The 14,933-nt window shown below is 46.6% G+C and overlaps 1 protein-coding gene across 3 annotated transcripts in view; it reads left to right on the forward strand.

The window, feature by feature from the left end:
• The first annotated feature begins 2,720 nt into the window (after nt 1-2,720).
• The window catches only part of PTPRN (protein tyrosine phosphatase receptor type N), a 45,098-nt gene continuing 32,885 nt past the window's right edge, over nt 2,721-14,933 (forward strand). For 2 of the 3 annotated variants that reach the window (XM_066611590.1, XM_066611591.1), the window contains exons 1-2: nt 2,878-2,951; nt 11,843-12,030. In XM_066611590.1, coding sequence (XP_066467687.1) covers nt 11,898-12,030 — 133 coding nt within the window. In that variant the 5' untranslated portion in view covers nt 2,878-2,951; nt 11,843-11,897. Of the gene's footprint in view, nt 2,952-11,842; nt 12,031-14,933 lie in introns of all 3 variants that reach the window. The other variant, XM_066611592.1, reaches the window with a different exon arrangement.

Below are 14,933 nucleotides of genomic sequence, written 5' to 3' on the forward strand. Positions count from 1 at the left end.
CCCTGTGCAAAACACTCTTGTGTTTCTCTTTGAGTTGCAGAATTAGCTCCCAGTTTCATCATCCCCTTTGCTTCTTTTTTCAATCTAGAGTGAACACCAAGGGCCAGAGGAAAGGCCTCTCTCTGGCTACTGTAGTCCAAAAGGAGCAACATTCATTAGGCTTTTTTGTTCATTTCACTGCAGCTGAGCAAGGCCATAAGAAAGCCATCTTGTCCAATTTACTTTTTCCTTTCTGCTTGAAAAAGAGGTATTTCTGAGAAATATGCTAGTTGTGTGATAAATCATTCATAGCTTGGAAAAGGAAGCTGGGGACTCCTGCATCATGTAAGATGGTAGGTACCTGCTGCAATTAACACAAAATTCTTTTCCCTTCTCCCCATTATGCAATTAACCTGTGAAGTTCACTGCCATTGAGTATGGTCAAAAGGAAAAGACTAAAAATAGGCAAATTAATGCAGGATCATGTTGTTCATTGGAATAACTGAAGCCTAAGTCCTCAGCTTTGCAATGTCCTACGTAAGATTGTATGCTGGAAGTGTAATCTTGAGCAGTATTTGAAACTAGCCTTTAATACAGAAAGTGGGATGGGCTGTTGTGCTAGAATGTTGAACTAGCAACAAATACATTGGGCCTTTCCCAGTATTGTTTGGGACTGTTCTGTTCCAGTCAAAAGATGGGGAGCAGTGTGGAGTAAGTAACTGAACCCCATAGTACATACTTTGAGAGGCTCATTTTTGGCAGTGCTTCTCTGTGTGTTTCTTTAGACAAGACCCTAGATTAGAGCAATTCCTGGTTGTGCTGGAGAAGAGGAAACCAACAGGGGAGCTGCCTTCTTCTAGTGATCACTTTTCTCTGAAAGGTGTAAATAGTCGTAACCATTGCTATTTGACCTCTTGCATGTTGGTAAAAGGCTTGCTGTTGCTCCATCCACTAGCTTTGGGGCCAGGGTGTTAAAAGTATACCATTCTCACTCCGAGGATGTATTTAGCTTTTGACTTTTACAGTGGTGTTAGTAACTCATTTGCTTTCTTTGCAATGGAGCAGACAAGAATGGGGACAGCACCCCAGCGGCGTGAGTCCAAGCTACAGGTGTTGCTGAATGTTGCCGTATGGGAAATGGTGCTGTTGCTCATTAATAGGAAAAGATTGAATTTTGCATAATCTCATTGTGTTGGCATCCATAAGTCTGCAGTTCTATATGCACTTTCCTGGGAGTTAGCCCCACTGAATACAGTGGAACTTACTTCTCTGAGTAGACATACATAGGATTGCACTGTAATATAGTATGTGTCGGGCTGAAAAGTGCTTGGAAAGAATGGGATTGTGTTGCATAAGCATTTTGTGAATTATGATGTCTCTTGTGAGTACTGGTGCTGTAGGGACAGAGTGACCAGATACAGTGGAGGACAGTGTTTATACCTTTAACCATTGTATAGAAGAAGGAATTTTGGCAGGTGCAGCTCAACTTGGAAGGGTTTAAACAGCTGCACCTGCCAAAATTTCCTCTTCTTTATAATGGTTAACAGTATAGGCACTGTGTCTTCCATTTGATGGTCACCCTGTGTAGGAAAAGCCCCCACAAACATGCTAACCACTCTGTCCACTGATGTACAATATTCAAGTTCCAGCTGCAAGAGCTGTGCTAGGGCCCAATCCTATCCAACTTTCTGATGCTGGTGCAGCAGCAATGCAGCCCTGAGGAAAGGGAGCAAACATTCACTTACCTGGAAGAGGCCTCCATGATGGCTCCCCTACTGCAGGATGCAGCACATGTCTTGTTGGCATGGCTGCACCAGCACTGGAAAATTGGATAGGATTTGGCCCTCACAGCCCAATCCTAAGCATGTTTACTCAGAAATAAGTCTCATTATAGTCAATGGGACTTACTCCCAGGTAAGTGTGGACAGGATTGCAGCCATAGTCTATTGCAGCAAAAGTAACTGTCTTGTTCTACCCTGAAGATTAACATATAAGCTGTGGTTGGCCAGATTTCACTAATGCATGCACATACTCGCATGGGGTGGGGGGGAATTATGAACTGTGAGACCTACAGACTATGGCTGCAATCCTATCCACACTTACCTGGGAGTAAGCCCCATTGTCTATAACAGGACTTCTAAGCAGACCTGCATAGGATCAGGCTCTATGACATGCAAGTCAGAGTTTCTGACTATTCAAATATGAAGGTGTGACATGAATACCAGGACAATTTGCGACAGCAGTAATAGGTGAGAGGCAGTCAAAAAGGCTATTGCTGGGTGCTGTGAGCATTGTGTCCTCTGTAAGGGTTGTGGGTTGATAACGTAGCATGTCACAGACCTATTTTTAGTTGCTGTGCTGGTGGGGAAGATCTTGGTGGTGGTTTCAATGGAATGTGGCCAAGGACCCTAAGCAGCGGTTGATGGAGAGGAGGTGATCCGACAGCCTCCCTGCTTGGCCATTGGCGTAATCTCCGAAGCATCAACAGCGAGGGGGGCGACCATCTGGCAATTTGGGGGCGCAGCCTGCTTTGGGGAATGTGGTTGGTGTAAGGCGAGGTGGGGGGAGTGGCCTACAGCGGGAGAGGAGTCTATGGGGGGCGTCCCTTTGAAAAGCAGGGTGTGACCAGGGGCAGTTGTGGTTGGCTGTGCGCTTAGAGGCGTGCCCTTCTCTTTGTGTTGCGATAGGGTGTTCAGCCACAAGAGTGTGTTGCATGTTTATTGAGGCTGGTTGGGAGGCGGGGGGCGCGTGTGCCAGCTCTGGGCCAGAGGGGGCGCTGGTTGCCGGTTGAGGGATGGTGCAGCGGCCGTGGAGGCTGCTGCTGCTGCTGCCCGGGTGGTGAGCGGTGGCATCGGCCGGCATGGGGCGGTGGCGGAGGCTGCTCCGGGTGCTCGACTGGCTCCTGCTGCTGCTGCTGCCGGCGTTCCTGGGGCCCGGGGCTGCCGGGGATCGCCCGCTGCAAGTGCTGCACGGTGAGAGCCGGGGATGCTGAGGATGCCTGGAGCCGGGCAGGCCGGAGCGAGGGGGGCTGCTGGGGAGGGCAGGCGTCTCCCTGGGCGCTGCAAGGGAAGGACTGGGCTTGGGACGCTCGCAGCTGGAGTGGGCGGGGTGAACGGTGGGGCCTTGGGTAGAGGTGCAGCTGCCCCTCCCGCCCCTCTGCAAGAACCGCGGACAGCTTCCCCCTTCCATATGGCAGGCAGGATGGATGGAGCTCTTCTGATCTTCGTCCTCGCTGGCTCTCCTGGTCTCCGTCTCTCTCCCTCCCTCCCCCTCCAAAATAAAAGTGGGGTGTCTTCTCCTGGGGGGGGGTGCCCCGCCCCCGGGTGGTTGGAAAAAGCCCCTATCCCAGTGGGCTGGAAGCCTGCTTGAGTCCTGGGGAGGGGGTGACTAGAGAGGGTCTGCTGTGCAGGAGGAAGGGAGCAGCCCTTCGCTATCCATGCTGCAGTCTCTTTGGCTGTGAAGGGGGCAAGCGGGGATCCTTTGTGTTTGAAAACCATCGCCAGGTCCTGCATCAGACCTTCTGCAAGCGTGGAAGGGAGCATCTTCCTCTGCCTCCGGGGCCATCGCACCTTGTCCCCTTCTTCCCTCCTGGTTGCTCCTGAAGACTCCGAAATAACTGCATATTTGTTTGTTCGCACCTTCGCAGCCCCCGGGGGGGGGGTGGCTTCTCTCTCCCTCCTGCCCCTCCTCCTCCTTGTACTGCTGCTCATGTATGTATGTAAGCATGTAGGCTCTCGATCCTCGCCCCCACTCCCAATTTCCCCTTGGGGTGAGTTTTCCCCTCTTCCCTAGTGCAGCTCCAGCCCCCGCCACAGTGATCTTGTCACCGGGCTGCGTGGCAGCCTGTCGTGTGCACGTCACAACGTTGTCAGGCAAGGCTGGCTCCGTATGGTTCGTTTCCACCACCACCACCCCATTCAGCTGCTGAGCAGATTCCACCCCCCCCCCACCGTGTCTCCTTCTCAATTCAATCACGTCATTCTCCTTGGGTCTTTCTCTGCCTCCCCTTCATTGCCAGCCTGGCCCAGCTGCCTGTTGCAGGTGTGAGCTGTGCCCATTGCTTTGTCCCCCTGCTGAGGATGCTGAGAGAGGCTCCTTCGAAGAATCAGCAATGCTCTCATCCTCTCTCTGCCCTTCCAGGGACTGTGTACAGCAGGGGTTCTCACACATTTAGCACTGGGACCCACTTTTTAGAATGAGAATCTGTTGGGACCCACCAGAAGTGATGTCATGACCAGAAGTGACATCATCGCGCAGGAAATTTTTGACAATCTGAGGCTGCAACCCACTTACCCAAGAGTAAGTCCCATTTACTGTCATTGTTAAAAACCATACACAGAGTAGCCAGTTAAAAGTACTGATCTGTAACATTTTCCCCCAATGCAGTCACATGCCATGGGAGCATCAAGTCTAATATATTAAAAATAACATTGAAATGAATGGGGACCCACCTGAAATGGGCTCACAACCCACAGTTTGAGAAACATTGGTGTACATCTTATGCAAAGAGCTGATGGTAGGTATGATGCTCCCCTCGCTCTGCCTAGAGAAGGCTGGTTATTGATTCCTGCTTCCTTATTGGTAGTTCCTTATTTGCACAGTGGATGCACAGGTCACTTTTATGAGGCTGCAGCAGCAAGACTAGAGATTCCATGAACTGGCTCAGGCAAGTCAGTGCCTTGCCTCTGTTCCAGGTTTGGGCAGAGCTGCATGACAACTGCCTGCGCTACTGCTTGAGCACCAAGCCTGTGTAACTGCAAATTGGGTGTAAGCAACCCCTCCTAAACCACTGTGCAGCTATACACTGAATATGCTTGAAAGCTTCCGAGATCTGTTATGTATTGGTTTCTGAACAAACATGCTAGAGGTCACTTTTTCTAGTTTCCCATCAAGAGAGTAAGATATTGCTTTCTGAATCTGGGAAGAAAGTATCAGCAGGTGGCCCTGCTGTTTGTTCCATGTCCAAGAATAGAAGTAGTGACATCAATCATTTTCTGTTCCATTGCCTTATTTTAGCCTTGAGTAGTTACCTGGAGGGCTTTCTTCCTATCATGCTGTAGGTGCTGAAGATAAAGCCCATTGTGGAGAAGTGTCCAGATCAGCTGGGAGGGAAACTAGTTTTGAGACTGTGTGTTGGGGAGGGGAGAGGGTGGAAATGGGAAGATGTTCCTCCTGGTACACCTTTGCAGCTAGGTAGCTTTCAGGAAGCTAGTAGTGTGGAGCACTGATGACTGCTTGAAGGAGAAGTCTGACCTGAGTGTGAGCACTTTATGTAAGGGGACTAATGTGGAGATAATGGATGGATTTTAGTCCAGATAGGCTATTGTGCATGAAGAAGACAAAAGGGAGCTAAGTCTTGGGGAGACACTTGGTTAGTTTCATGGGAAGGTTTGTATCCAGTTTGGTCACTTCTACAACCCTGGAGGGCAAGGTATAGATCATCAGCCCCAGGTGTGTGCAGGTGTGGATGCTCTGCTAGGTTTTTGTATTTCAGAATTGAATTTGCATCACCCCCCCCCCCCACTGCTGTTGGGGATAATTTTAGTGAGATACCTCCCAAGACTAAATAAAGGCTCTGATGAGCATGACTTGGATACGGATAGGAAGCAGGAGACTGTGGGAGAGTAAGAAATAACTCTTTGAATTTACTGCCAGGTGACTATGTAGAAAGGTGGAAAGCAGAAATATTGAGCTTGCCATTTCCTATTCAGTTAGTCCTATTCCCTCTGCCTCCTGCTATGTTGGCTTCACTGGACAGGAAGAATTTGGACATCCTAATCCAGGTGTGTCCAAACTTTTTGGCAGGAGGGCCACATCATCTCTTTGACACTGTGTCGGGGATTACCTTTAAAATTTAAATAAATTTACATAAAATGTATTGGAGATGGAACTTATATGAATGAATGAAGGTCTCGCGATAGCTCAAGGATTATAAAAAGCCTTGCACTAAGCAAGGCCTTCCTTTCCTTCGCTGTCACTGCTGATTCAGACATTAAACAGCAAGCAGTGGGGGGAGCCCCTGGCCTGCAGCCCATGCAAGAGGTTGGACAGTTGGCCCTCTTGCTGAGAGCAGTTGTGCCGGCCCAATGTGGTCTCCAACAAGCCTCTGGCGAGCCAGAAGCTCATGGGAGCTCCCTGTGGGCTGAATTGGAGGCCCCCCCGGGCTGAGGTTTGGACACCCCTGTTCTAACAATATGGCAGATCTGTATCTTTCCTCTCTGCTAAAAAGTCACCTATCAGTATTGATATGAGGAGTTTAGTACTTTTCAAAATGTTCCTTTATTTTGCCTATGCTTCCCCAGAGACTCTCTTTGCCACATTTAGGGCAGCAGCCTTGCCTTGCCTTGCCTTGGTTTTTCTTGGCAAGGCTTATTGTTCTGAATGATCTGAAGGATAGATGTTGGTTTATGGTAAAAACAGACTTCTGCAATCTCACCATTTGCAGAATGAATTATGCAAATGTCTCGGATTAATATCAAAGCAGTGAATACAGACCACCGTAACCAAAGGGCAACTATCTGCTATCCACTATAGGGAGAAGGGGGCAAACAACCATTTGGCAAGCTGTTTGGTTGTATTTTCCTTCAAAGTAGTATCTTGCTACACTCCTACTTCTGATTAGAAATCCAGGGAAGCAGAGTAGTGGAGTGAGATCCTCCTTGTTACTTGGCAGGGTGAGACAAATGGCCAGCTGACCAAGAGGCAGCTACACTGTGGTAAGTTATCATTTGGTGAATGGCTGTCCATATTCACCTAATAAAACAATAACATCAGATTTATTTCACTTGTGCTCTGGTGCTGGCAGCAGTGGTTATAGTTTAAGGCAGAGCTACCTGTCATCCTAATTGCAAAATAGTGCACTCCTTGAGAAGCAGAAGAAATACCAGTGAGTTGAGAGATGGCTGTGTGAGGATGGGACCAAAATGCAAAGAGGAAAAGATCTCCCTCACCTTTACTGGAGGCACTCTGGTCAGACTGCTTGCTTCTCCTGTGTAAACATTTTTGCCAGAACCATGGGACTAGAACCATAATGGATTTACTAAAAAAACAAAAAACCTGACACTTGGATTCTTTCAGAAGCCAACATCTACATCACATACTGTACAATGTTAAAACCCCAATCCTGCTGTTCCCTAGTAGCTGAAGACAACTACATACTTCACAAAATACTTGCACTTTTGTAACTTGCTGTTAGGACCTGAAGAAATGTAGACTACGGAGCCATTCTCCCGTTCACCTAACCTCAGTGCATTAATTCTGTGTCCTTAAACCTCCATTTAGGCAAAATAGTAACAGACCTGATTTGATAACCCTGAAAAGTTAGATGGCTCCTGCACTGAAGCAGTGTAACAGAATGGGGTGGTGAGGGGTGAACCGGAGATGGGTTTGGAAAGATTATTTTTGCAAAACTCTTCAAAGGTGGCTCAGTGGTTTTATTTGGTAATATTTTTTCTACCTTCCAGAATATTCATATTTTAGGATATTCATACAATGAGCCACTGTAGGTAGGACCCTTTCCTGGTCAAGGCAGAATGCTCTGGATCATGGGGAATATGCCTACCTCATGTATTTTATAAAATCCCATTTCTGCTCCTTTTGGATCCCAAGGAACTGAGTGGCTTTTCTTATTGTAATGTACTGGGGGCTTGATCCTATCCAATTTTCCAGTACCAGTGGAGCCATGCCAATGAACCCTGCACTGCACCCCGTGGTGGGAAGGCAAACACAGAGGCATCCTTAAGGTATGGGAACATTTGTTCCCTTACCTCGGGTTTGCGTCGTGGCTGCCCCAGTACAGAAAAGTTGGATAGAATTGGGCACTGGGAACTGAACATCTAAGTGCTCTTTTTCTGAAGGTAGGTAGGGGGGAGGAGGAGGCATCTGCAGCTTGATCAAGCCTTTGTAAATACTTGGATTTCTCACGGCCTTGACTACAAGCCAAACTGTGTTGCCGGTGCATCATCTGCAGTGTTATTAACCTCAAGGAGAGAGAGAGAGAGGTGCAGGCTCTGCACTTTTATAATGTAGTAGTTAAAAAATATCAGTTGGGTTTAATGAAGTACGTTTCAAGAATCACTTCGCAGTCCAGGCATACATGTTGCAGACATGCAAGTGTGTTCATTATAAACTCAGTTTCAGAGAAGGCTCTTGGGCCTGTTACACTGTTGTCCTGGTTTCTTTGACATATGTGTTGGCTGAAAAACTGGGCACTTATATTTGAGGGTTCATTCAATATATAAAATTTATACTCTGTTGTTTAATGAAACATAGTTCACAAAGCACTTTACCTAGCCTAATAAATAAATAGTTTGCTGACCCCGAAGGACTCGCATTCTATAAAAAGATGCAGGAGAGAGATCAGCAACAGTCATTGGAAAAGATGTTATGCTGGGGTGAAGAGGGACAATTGCTTTCCCTCTGTTAATTTATAAGAGGCACCACTTTAAAAGGTGCATCTTTTCCAAAGTAGCAGGGAATATATGCTTGAAGTGCATGTAAATCTTCAGTGACAGGAAGCCCTCTGCAAACCTTTTTGCTAGCCTGACTTGCAAGCTCTGATGGGAGAACTCCAAGCTACCATGCAAAATGAGACTATAGTTCATTAATTCAGCAGTCCGTATAGTGTACCTAGTATCTGCTGAGGGCCGGAGGTGATGTCATTAAGCAGGAAGTGACATCATTAAGCAGATGGTGGCTGAAATAAGTGCTTTGTTCTCACAGAGAAACTTGTTAGCTGCAAATGACAGAAGAGAAAATAAGGCAAATCCTGATAATATTTTCAAGATATGGGAAAGCCAATTATCGCATAGGCTGCTTTCAGCATTGCCGCTTCCCCCAAAGTGTCATTTTGTACCTCAGCAGCGGAGAGGTGCTCTGCAAAGTCATGCCTCAGAAGTGCTGCTGATGAAAGGGCAGACCATTTGGTAATTGGGTTTTCTCAGCACCACAGCAGCATCTCCTTCTCTCATCCCTCACAGAGAAAGGAGCAGACCTTCCATGCCTTTTGAGGCCTCCTTCAGCTTCTCCCTCCCAGAGCTTGGGCAGAAGTGTCACTGCTGAAAGGGTGGTGCTGGGAGAGCCCAATTATCATGTGGGTTAGATAAAGAGCTTCCAATGACTGTATCTAGTCGATGGGGCTTATGTTCGACGCGTCTGTTCTAGGTCTTTGAAAAGCTGTTCCTGTCCATCTTGTCCCATTTGTCCCAGATGGATTTTTTTGAAGCTACTAACCAATGCCCACCCCTCTATCCCCCCCTACAAAAAATTACATGGGGAAATTACAGGGTGCCCTCATTATCAGCCTCATTACTGGGTACTCTCATTATCGTTAACCCTGTGGATACTGAAATTCACAGATGTTCAAATCCATGGAGTTGGGCACCCCAAACCCTCAGAACCTGCCTGGAAGGTGACCTGGCGAGGCCGCATAGCCTGACCCTCAGAATGCCCATTTCGGGTGAAAAGGCAACTTCCAGTTTCTCAGGGAAACCGGAAGTGATGTTTTTATACTGTTATAAGGCATTCTGAGGCCCAGGGAAGCCCTGCGCAGCTTCCAGGTGGACCCAAATCCGTGGTTTTCTAACCCTCTGATGATCAAATCAGCAGGTTCCAAATCTGTAGATATCGAGGATCCACTGTAGCTTGGTAAATCTGGTCAAATTAAGTCCAGGGTGCTAATTTTGAAAGAAACAGCAGTGGCATAAAGTAGCCATTGCTTGAAAATTTACTCTAGGTTTTTTCAGATTTGGGGATCCAGGGGGTAGAGCCCTGCTGAATCTGTGTGTGTGTATGGGGGGGGGGGTGATTACCTCCTTCTTGTGTAATCAAAGTGGTCTGTCTTTGTGAACAGTCTGAGCTATCAGGAAGGCTCTCTTTCTTTGGTTTTTGCAGTCCCCAGGTTTTAAAGATCCCAGTATAAAGGATTGTACTGCTAAATTAGCAAATGAATAGGAAATGCCTTTGGCAGCTGAAAGGGATAAATCTGAAACATTATTAAACTTGAAAGACTTGCTATAGTGCAGGTTCTTGTAAAATCTGTCATTGCATTTGTGAACTGTCCTCTTTAGCTCTGTTAGTTAATTGTGGGCAGAGTACCCTATTAGCTTAGATAAAGAATGTTCTGTTGGCTGTAAACTGGGGGAAAGTATGAAAGACATAGAAGGGCAAGTTTCAAAAGGAATGGGGCAATTCCCCTGCTACCTTCATCTTAGTAGAAGCTTCATGAGGTGGATATCCAAATTGTCCTCCCCTTCTCCTCCTCAATTAGGCGGTTCTGTCTAGTCCCAACAGAATTATGTTCTTTCCCTCTATACTTTGGAAAGCTGTGCTGTCTAGGATCAGTCTTAGTTGGTGTCCTGTAGAGCAGTGGTATCCAACCTTTAGGAGCCATTTTGGCAAAAATTGGAATAGTCATGGACCACATGCAACCTCCCACCCCCCCTGCATACAAAAAATACAGTTCCATTTAGTAGTCCATGGTGAAACGCGTAGCAAGATGCTGGAAATACTGACTGTGGGTGACCCGTTTGCCGCGCTCTCTGGTGGTCCATGTGGGAGCACTTGCTTGGTGAGATACTGGAAGTGATTGAAGGTGATCATCTTTTTTTCTGAGACCTTGTGGACTACTTTTCAGGGTCTTGTGGATCACCTGTAGTCTTCAAACTGCTTGTTGGGAATCACTAAAGTAGAAAAATTCCAAGGAGTTGCCACTGCTTCCCTCTCATAGGCAGTAATAGGATCTATTGCCAACCAGCACCTTCTGTTGTTGTTGCTTAAACTGCATGATTGGGCCACCTCTAATGAGCAATCCCAGTTTGGGTAGTGCACTTTAGACCATCTAATCTGCTGAATGTGGGGCTAGAATTTGCCTTGGACAGGTGTACTGACGGTGCCAATGCCTTCCTTTCTGTGTGTGGCTGCAGACTGCTATCCCTCTGGCGGCCTCTGACTCATGCTGTCAAAGACGTCAGTGGCAGTGCTGTGTGAGTGCTTTTCTGAGTCCTGCTCTGACTCACCAACCTAGGCAGCTGCGCAATGTTCAGTGTGGATGTGGCTGACGAAAGGAGAAGACGTGCTATTTCTGTGTCCTGCCTCTTCTAGTCTAGTCTCCCTAGTGTGCATTCCTCTACATTCTGTGTTTTTATAAATGAAGGGGGGGACCCCAAGCCTCCAAGCTCATGTCCCACTTCCATTTAGATTCTAATTCGACCCTGACAGATTAGATGACCCCTTAGATTCTCTTCTAGTGCTGATGATAACCATAACACTAATCAGTGTTCTTTTGAAGCCTTGGAATGTTGGGAATACCAATCAATCTGTCACAGTTCCGGATACATTTTCTGTGTGACTCATAGCTGTTCTGATTATCTTTTGATAGAAGAGGAGGGTAGAAATGCCCAGAAAAAGTATCCAATAAAATCCACATGCCTGACATTTTTAGAACTGTTCTTGGATGACTTTTAATAGGAATAGGTCAACCGCTGGATCACGGGTGTCAAACACATTTCATACAGCAGGCCAATTAGCATTCATGATGCCTGCTGAGGGCTGGAAGTGATGTCATTAAGCAGAGGATGGCCAGAAATAAGCGCTTTATTCTCACATAGGAACCATTTAGCTGCAAATGAAACAAAATATGCAAATATACAAATCTTGATCTTTTCCTGGGATATAGGAATGCCCAATTATCGCACAGACCACCCTTTCAGCAGTGCTGCTTCTGCTGAGCACTCTCTTAGCAACTGAGAGGTTCTCTGCAAAGAAGACACATTGGCAGCATCTCTTTCTCTTGCCACTTTTGGTCTTCTTCTTCCCCTGTACAGTTCCTCACTTTCTGAGACCTCCTTCTGTCTCTCTTTCCCAGAGCCTCCACAGAAGCAGCACTGCTGAAAGGGCAGTACAGGGAGAGCCCAATTATCATGTGGGCTGAATACAGAGCTGCTGGGGACCATAACGGGCCCGTGAGCCTTATGTTTGACACCCCTATGCTAGATGCCCAAATGTTGGGGTGGTTCCTTGAGGACATCATTTCCAGGGAAGGAGAGACTCCAGGTAGGTAGAACCTGTCTCCCCTCTAGGGATGTAGAAAACCACTTTATATGGAGTTGGGTAACTGGTCCACCTAGCTCAGTATTGCCTGCTGGCAGTATTGCCAGCAGTGGCTCTTGAGGGTTTCAGGCAGAGGTCTTTCCCAGCTGTACCTGGAGATGCTGGAAGTTGAACCTGGCAGCTCTTCTGCACACAAAAGAATCTGCTCTACTAGTCAGTTAGTCCTGCTATCAATATCTGAGAGTGTTAAAGGTGATCCTTTAGAGAAGTGGGTACCAAACCCTGGTCCACGGGCTGGATACTGTGTCTGAAAAATGCCTTCCCCACTTGCTCATTGTTCTGCACTGCATCCACTTACCTTTTCAGCTAATCACTGCAGAAAGTCGCTCTGGGCAGCCGCTTTTGCCCAGAAATCCCTGCTGGGGCAATGAGCAGCAGAAGTGGCTGCCAGGCATGAGTTTCTGGGGTGATCAGGTGGGTCAGGGTGATCAAGTGGCTGCTGCACAAAACTGTAAGCACCAGGCAGTGTGGGGAAGGCATTTTCTTGATGCAGCAGTCCTGCATTTTTGAGGCGGCTGCTTTAGAGTTCTCTCATTGATCCACAATGTAAATGCCTATAGTTGAGAAAAGTAGCCGATCACACTATAAGTACTTTTAAGAGACACACTATGAGTACTTTTAAGAGATTCCTTGTTCCTAGCCTGTCTGTTACTTGCATTGTCCCAGGAATTCTGCTCCCTGCACTTAATGGAGAGTAAGTGGGTGTGCCTTCCATGAACCAACATTCAATATCATGATTGATACTGATTGGGGGGAAAAAAATCACACACATACACAAGCATCCCTGTGTCTAACTTAAGTAAGCTACGTTTGATGATGTCATAGTTACCTGATTGGATGAGTGGAGCTCCCCTGGCCACTCTATCCCACTCACCTTACCTAGATAAATGTGGCTGCCCAATCGGTCACTCCATAAGAGGGTTTGCTACTCTGGTCGTGAAAGAATGACTCTGAATCCACAAAAATACATGGCTGGTCGATAGTGGCATTCCAAAAAAAGGACAAAGACTGCTATAGGAGGATGACCCAGCCACTTTTTACACTGCTGGACCTAGATGTGGGCATCTGAGGACTTAGAAGTGTCCAAAAATAAGGAAAAATTTGCCTCCCCTCCCCCCCAAAAAATAGGGGCACAAGCCAGGCTTTTACCTCAGCATACCTGTAAATGAGTGATGGGTGCATGGAAGGGATCTGTGACCAGTTATTTTTGTGTGTGTGTCTTCAGAGAGATCTCTTTGTGTTTGATGGGAGTCACTGGCATACAAATGGCAGACAACTGCTATCTAAAATATGGATTAACTCTCAGGGTGCTTTTCCTGTTTCTGCACTTTCACATCTTGCTTGGCCACTATTGGCAGGTGTCATACTTTAAGTGTTGGAAAATTATGCCCTGTGTAGGGGTGGGGCAGAGGGGAGGGAGAAAACCTTGTAAGCTCAGAAAACACAAGAAAAGGGAGCATATAAGCAGACTCTACCCTGCTCTCCTGGTATTGACTTTGTCTTCACAAAGGTATCCTCCCATGTGTGCACATGTACACTAATAGAAAACTGGCACCTTGATTCATATTGCCGGTGACATTGTACCTGGAATTGTACTGTTGCCTGTGTCCTCCCTTGATGTTCCCAACTTCAAGCACCTTTAAGATCTTTTGTCTGCTTGTTAAAAAGGTGGTATGTGCAGACCAGCACTGTATTGTGTACAATATTGTTTAATTTTAAAAAGTGGCATGGAACTGTTGAGCTGACATTTACAAAGCTTTGCACTGTTTGGGGCAAAGAGGTGGAAGTTGGGGTTACATGCTATGTTATGAAACAGCGTTCCAACCTGGTTCATGGCGCCCTGTGGCAAGCATCGAGCATAAGCAAGTTTTGGGAAGGGCCTCCTGCACTAACTGGAGCAACACTTAAACTGGAAAAGGCATAATTTGTTAACAGTGGTAATATGCGTTCAGTAAGCTGGAGGAAGTTTTTCACGAGAAAATTAAAGCACTTTAAAATGCATGGATGATTTCAGCTTTAGAGGAATCTTTGGCAACATTCTTTGTGTCCAATAAAATGCACCCAGAGCTCTACTTAGTAGTCACAGCAGGGAATTTCTTACAGCTGTATAAAATACAAAGTAATTAACGCTGCTTCCCTCCCCACATGAGCATGAAATCAGTTTGGTTACACACTCTCCCCTCGCCCACAGAGATCGTTGGAGAGAACACTTTCTGTACAGATATTTTGACCTGGAAACAGCCCAGGCCCAACTGCATTTCCTTTTGCTGTATTATGGAAAGCACAGCTAAGAAGCGCACCTACACCCGCTTCACCACATATCGTGAGCCTTTCTTGCATCCTTTAGAACAGGCAATCTGTTTCCTGCTCCCCTTCTCCCTGTGGTCTTCCTTTCCAAGCCTATGTTGTTGTTGTTATTATTAACAGTATTTATATACTGCTTTTCAACTAAAAGTTCACAAAGCGGTTTACAGAGAAAAATCAAATAACTAAATGGCTCCCTGTCCCAAAAGGGCTCACAATCTAAAAAGATGCCAAGGAATACCAGCAGACAGTCACTAGAACAGACAGTGCTGGGGTGAGGTGGGCCAGTTACTATGTTGTGCCTGTCATGGTTGCTGGTATGTTTCAGCACCATGGTCAGCTTGCAAACAGCTTGTGCAGCTTTTCGTTGGCAACAAAGCGTCGTTGTCGAGTTGCTGGATAACCTTGTTCCCTCCGTTTTTTTAAGCAGAATGCAGACAATATTGCAACCTAATGGTTGCATTCCAGTATTTTCCATGCTGTTGTCTTGTTTTCTTTCAGATCCAACTTCTGGTGGTTTTTGTGTCTTAAAACACAATTGC

Source organism: Tiliqua scincoides, chromosome 1 (assembly GCF_035046505.1).
Source record: "Tiliqua scincoides isolate rTilSci1 chromosome 1, rTilSci1.hap2, whole genome shotgun sequence".
NCBI classification, from domain to species: Eukaryota; Metazoa; Chordata; class Lepidosauria; order Squamata; family Scincidae; genus Tiliqua; species Tiliqua scincoides.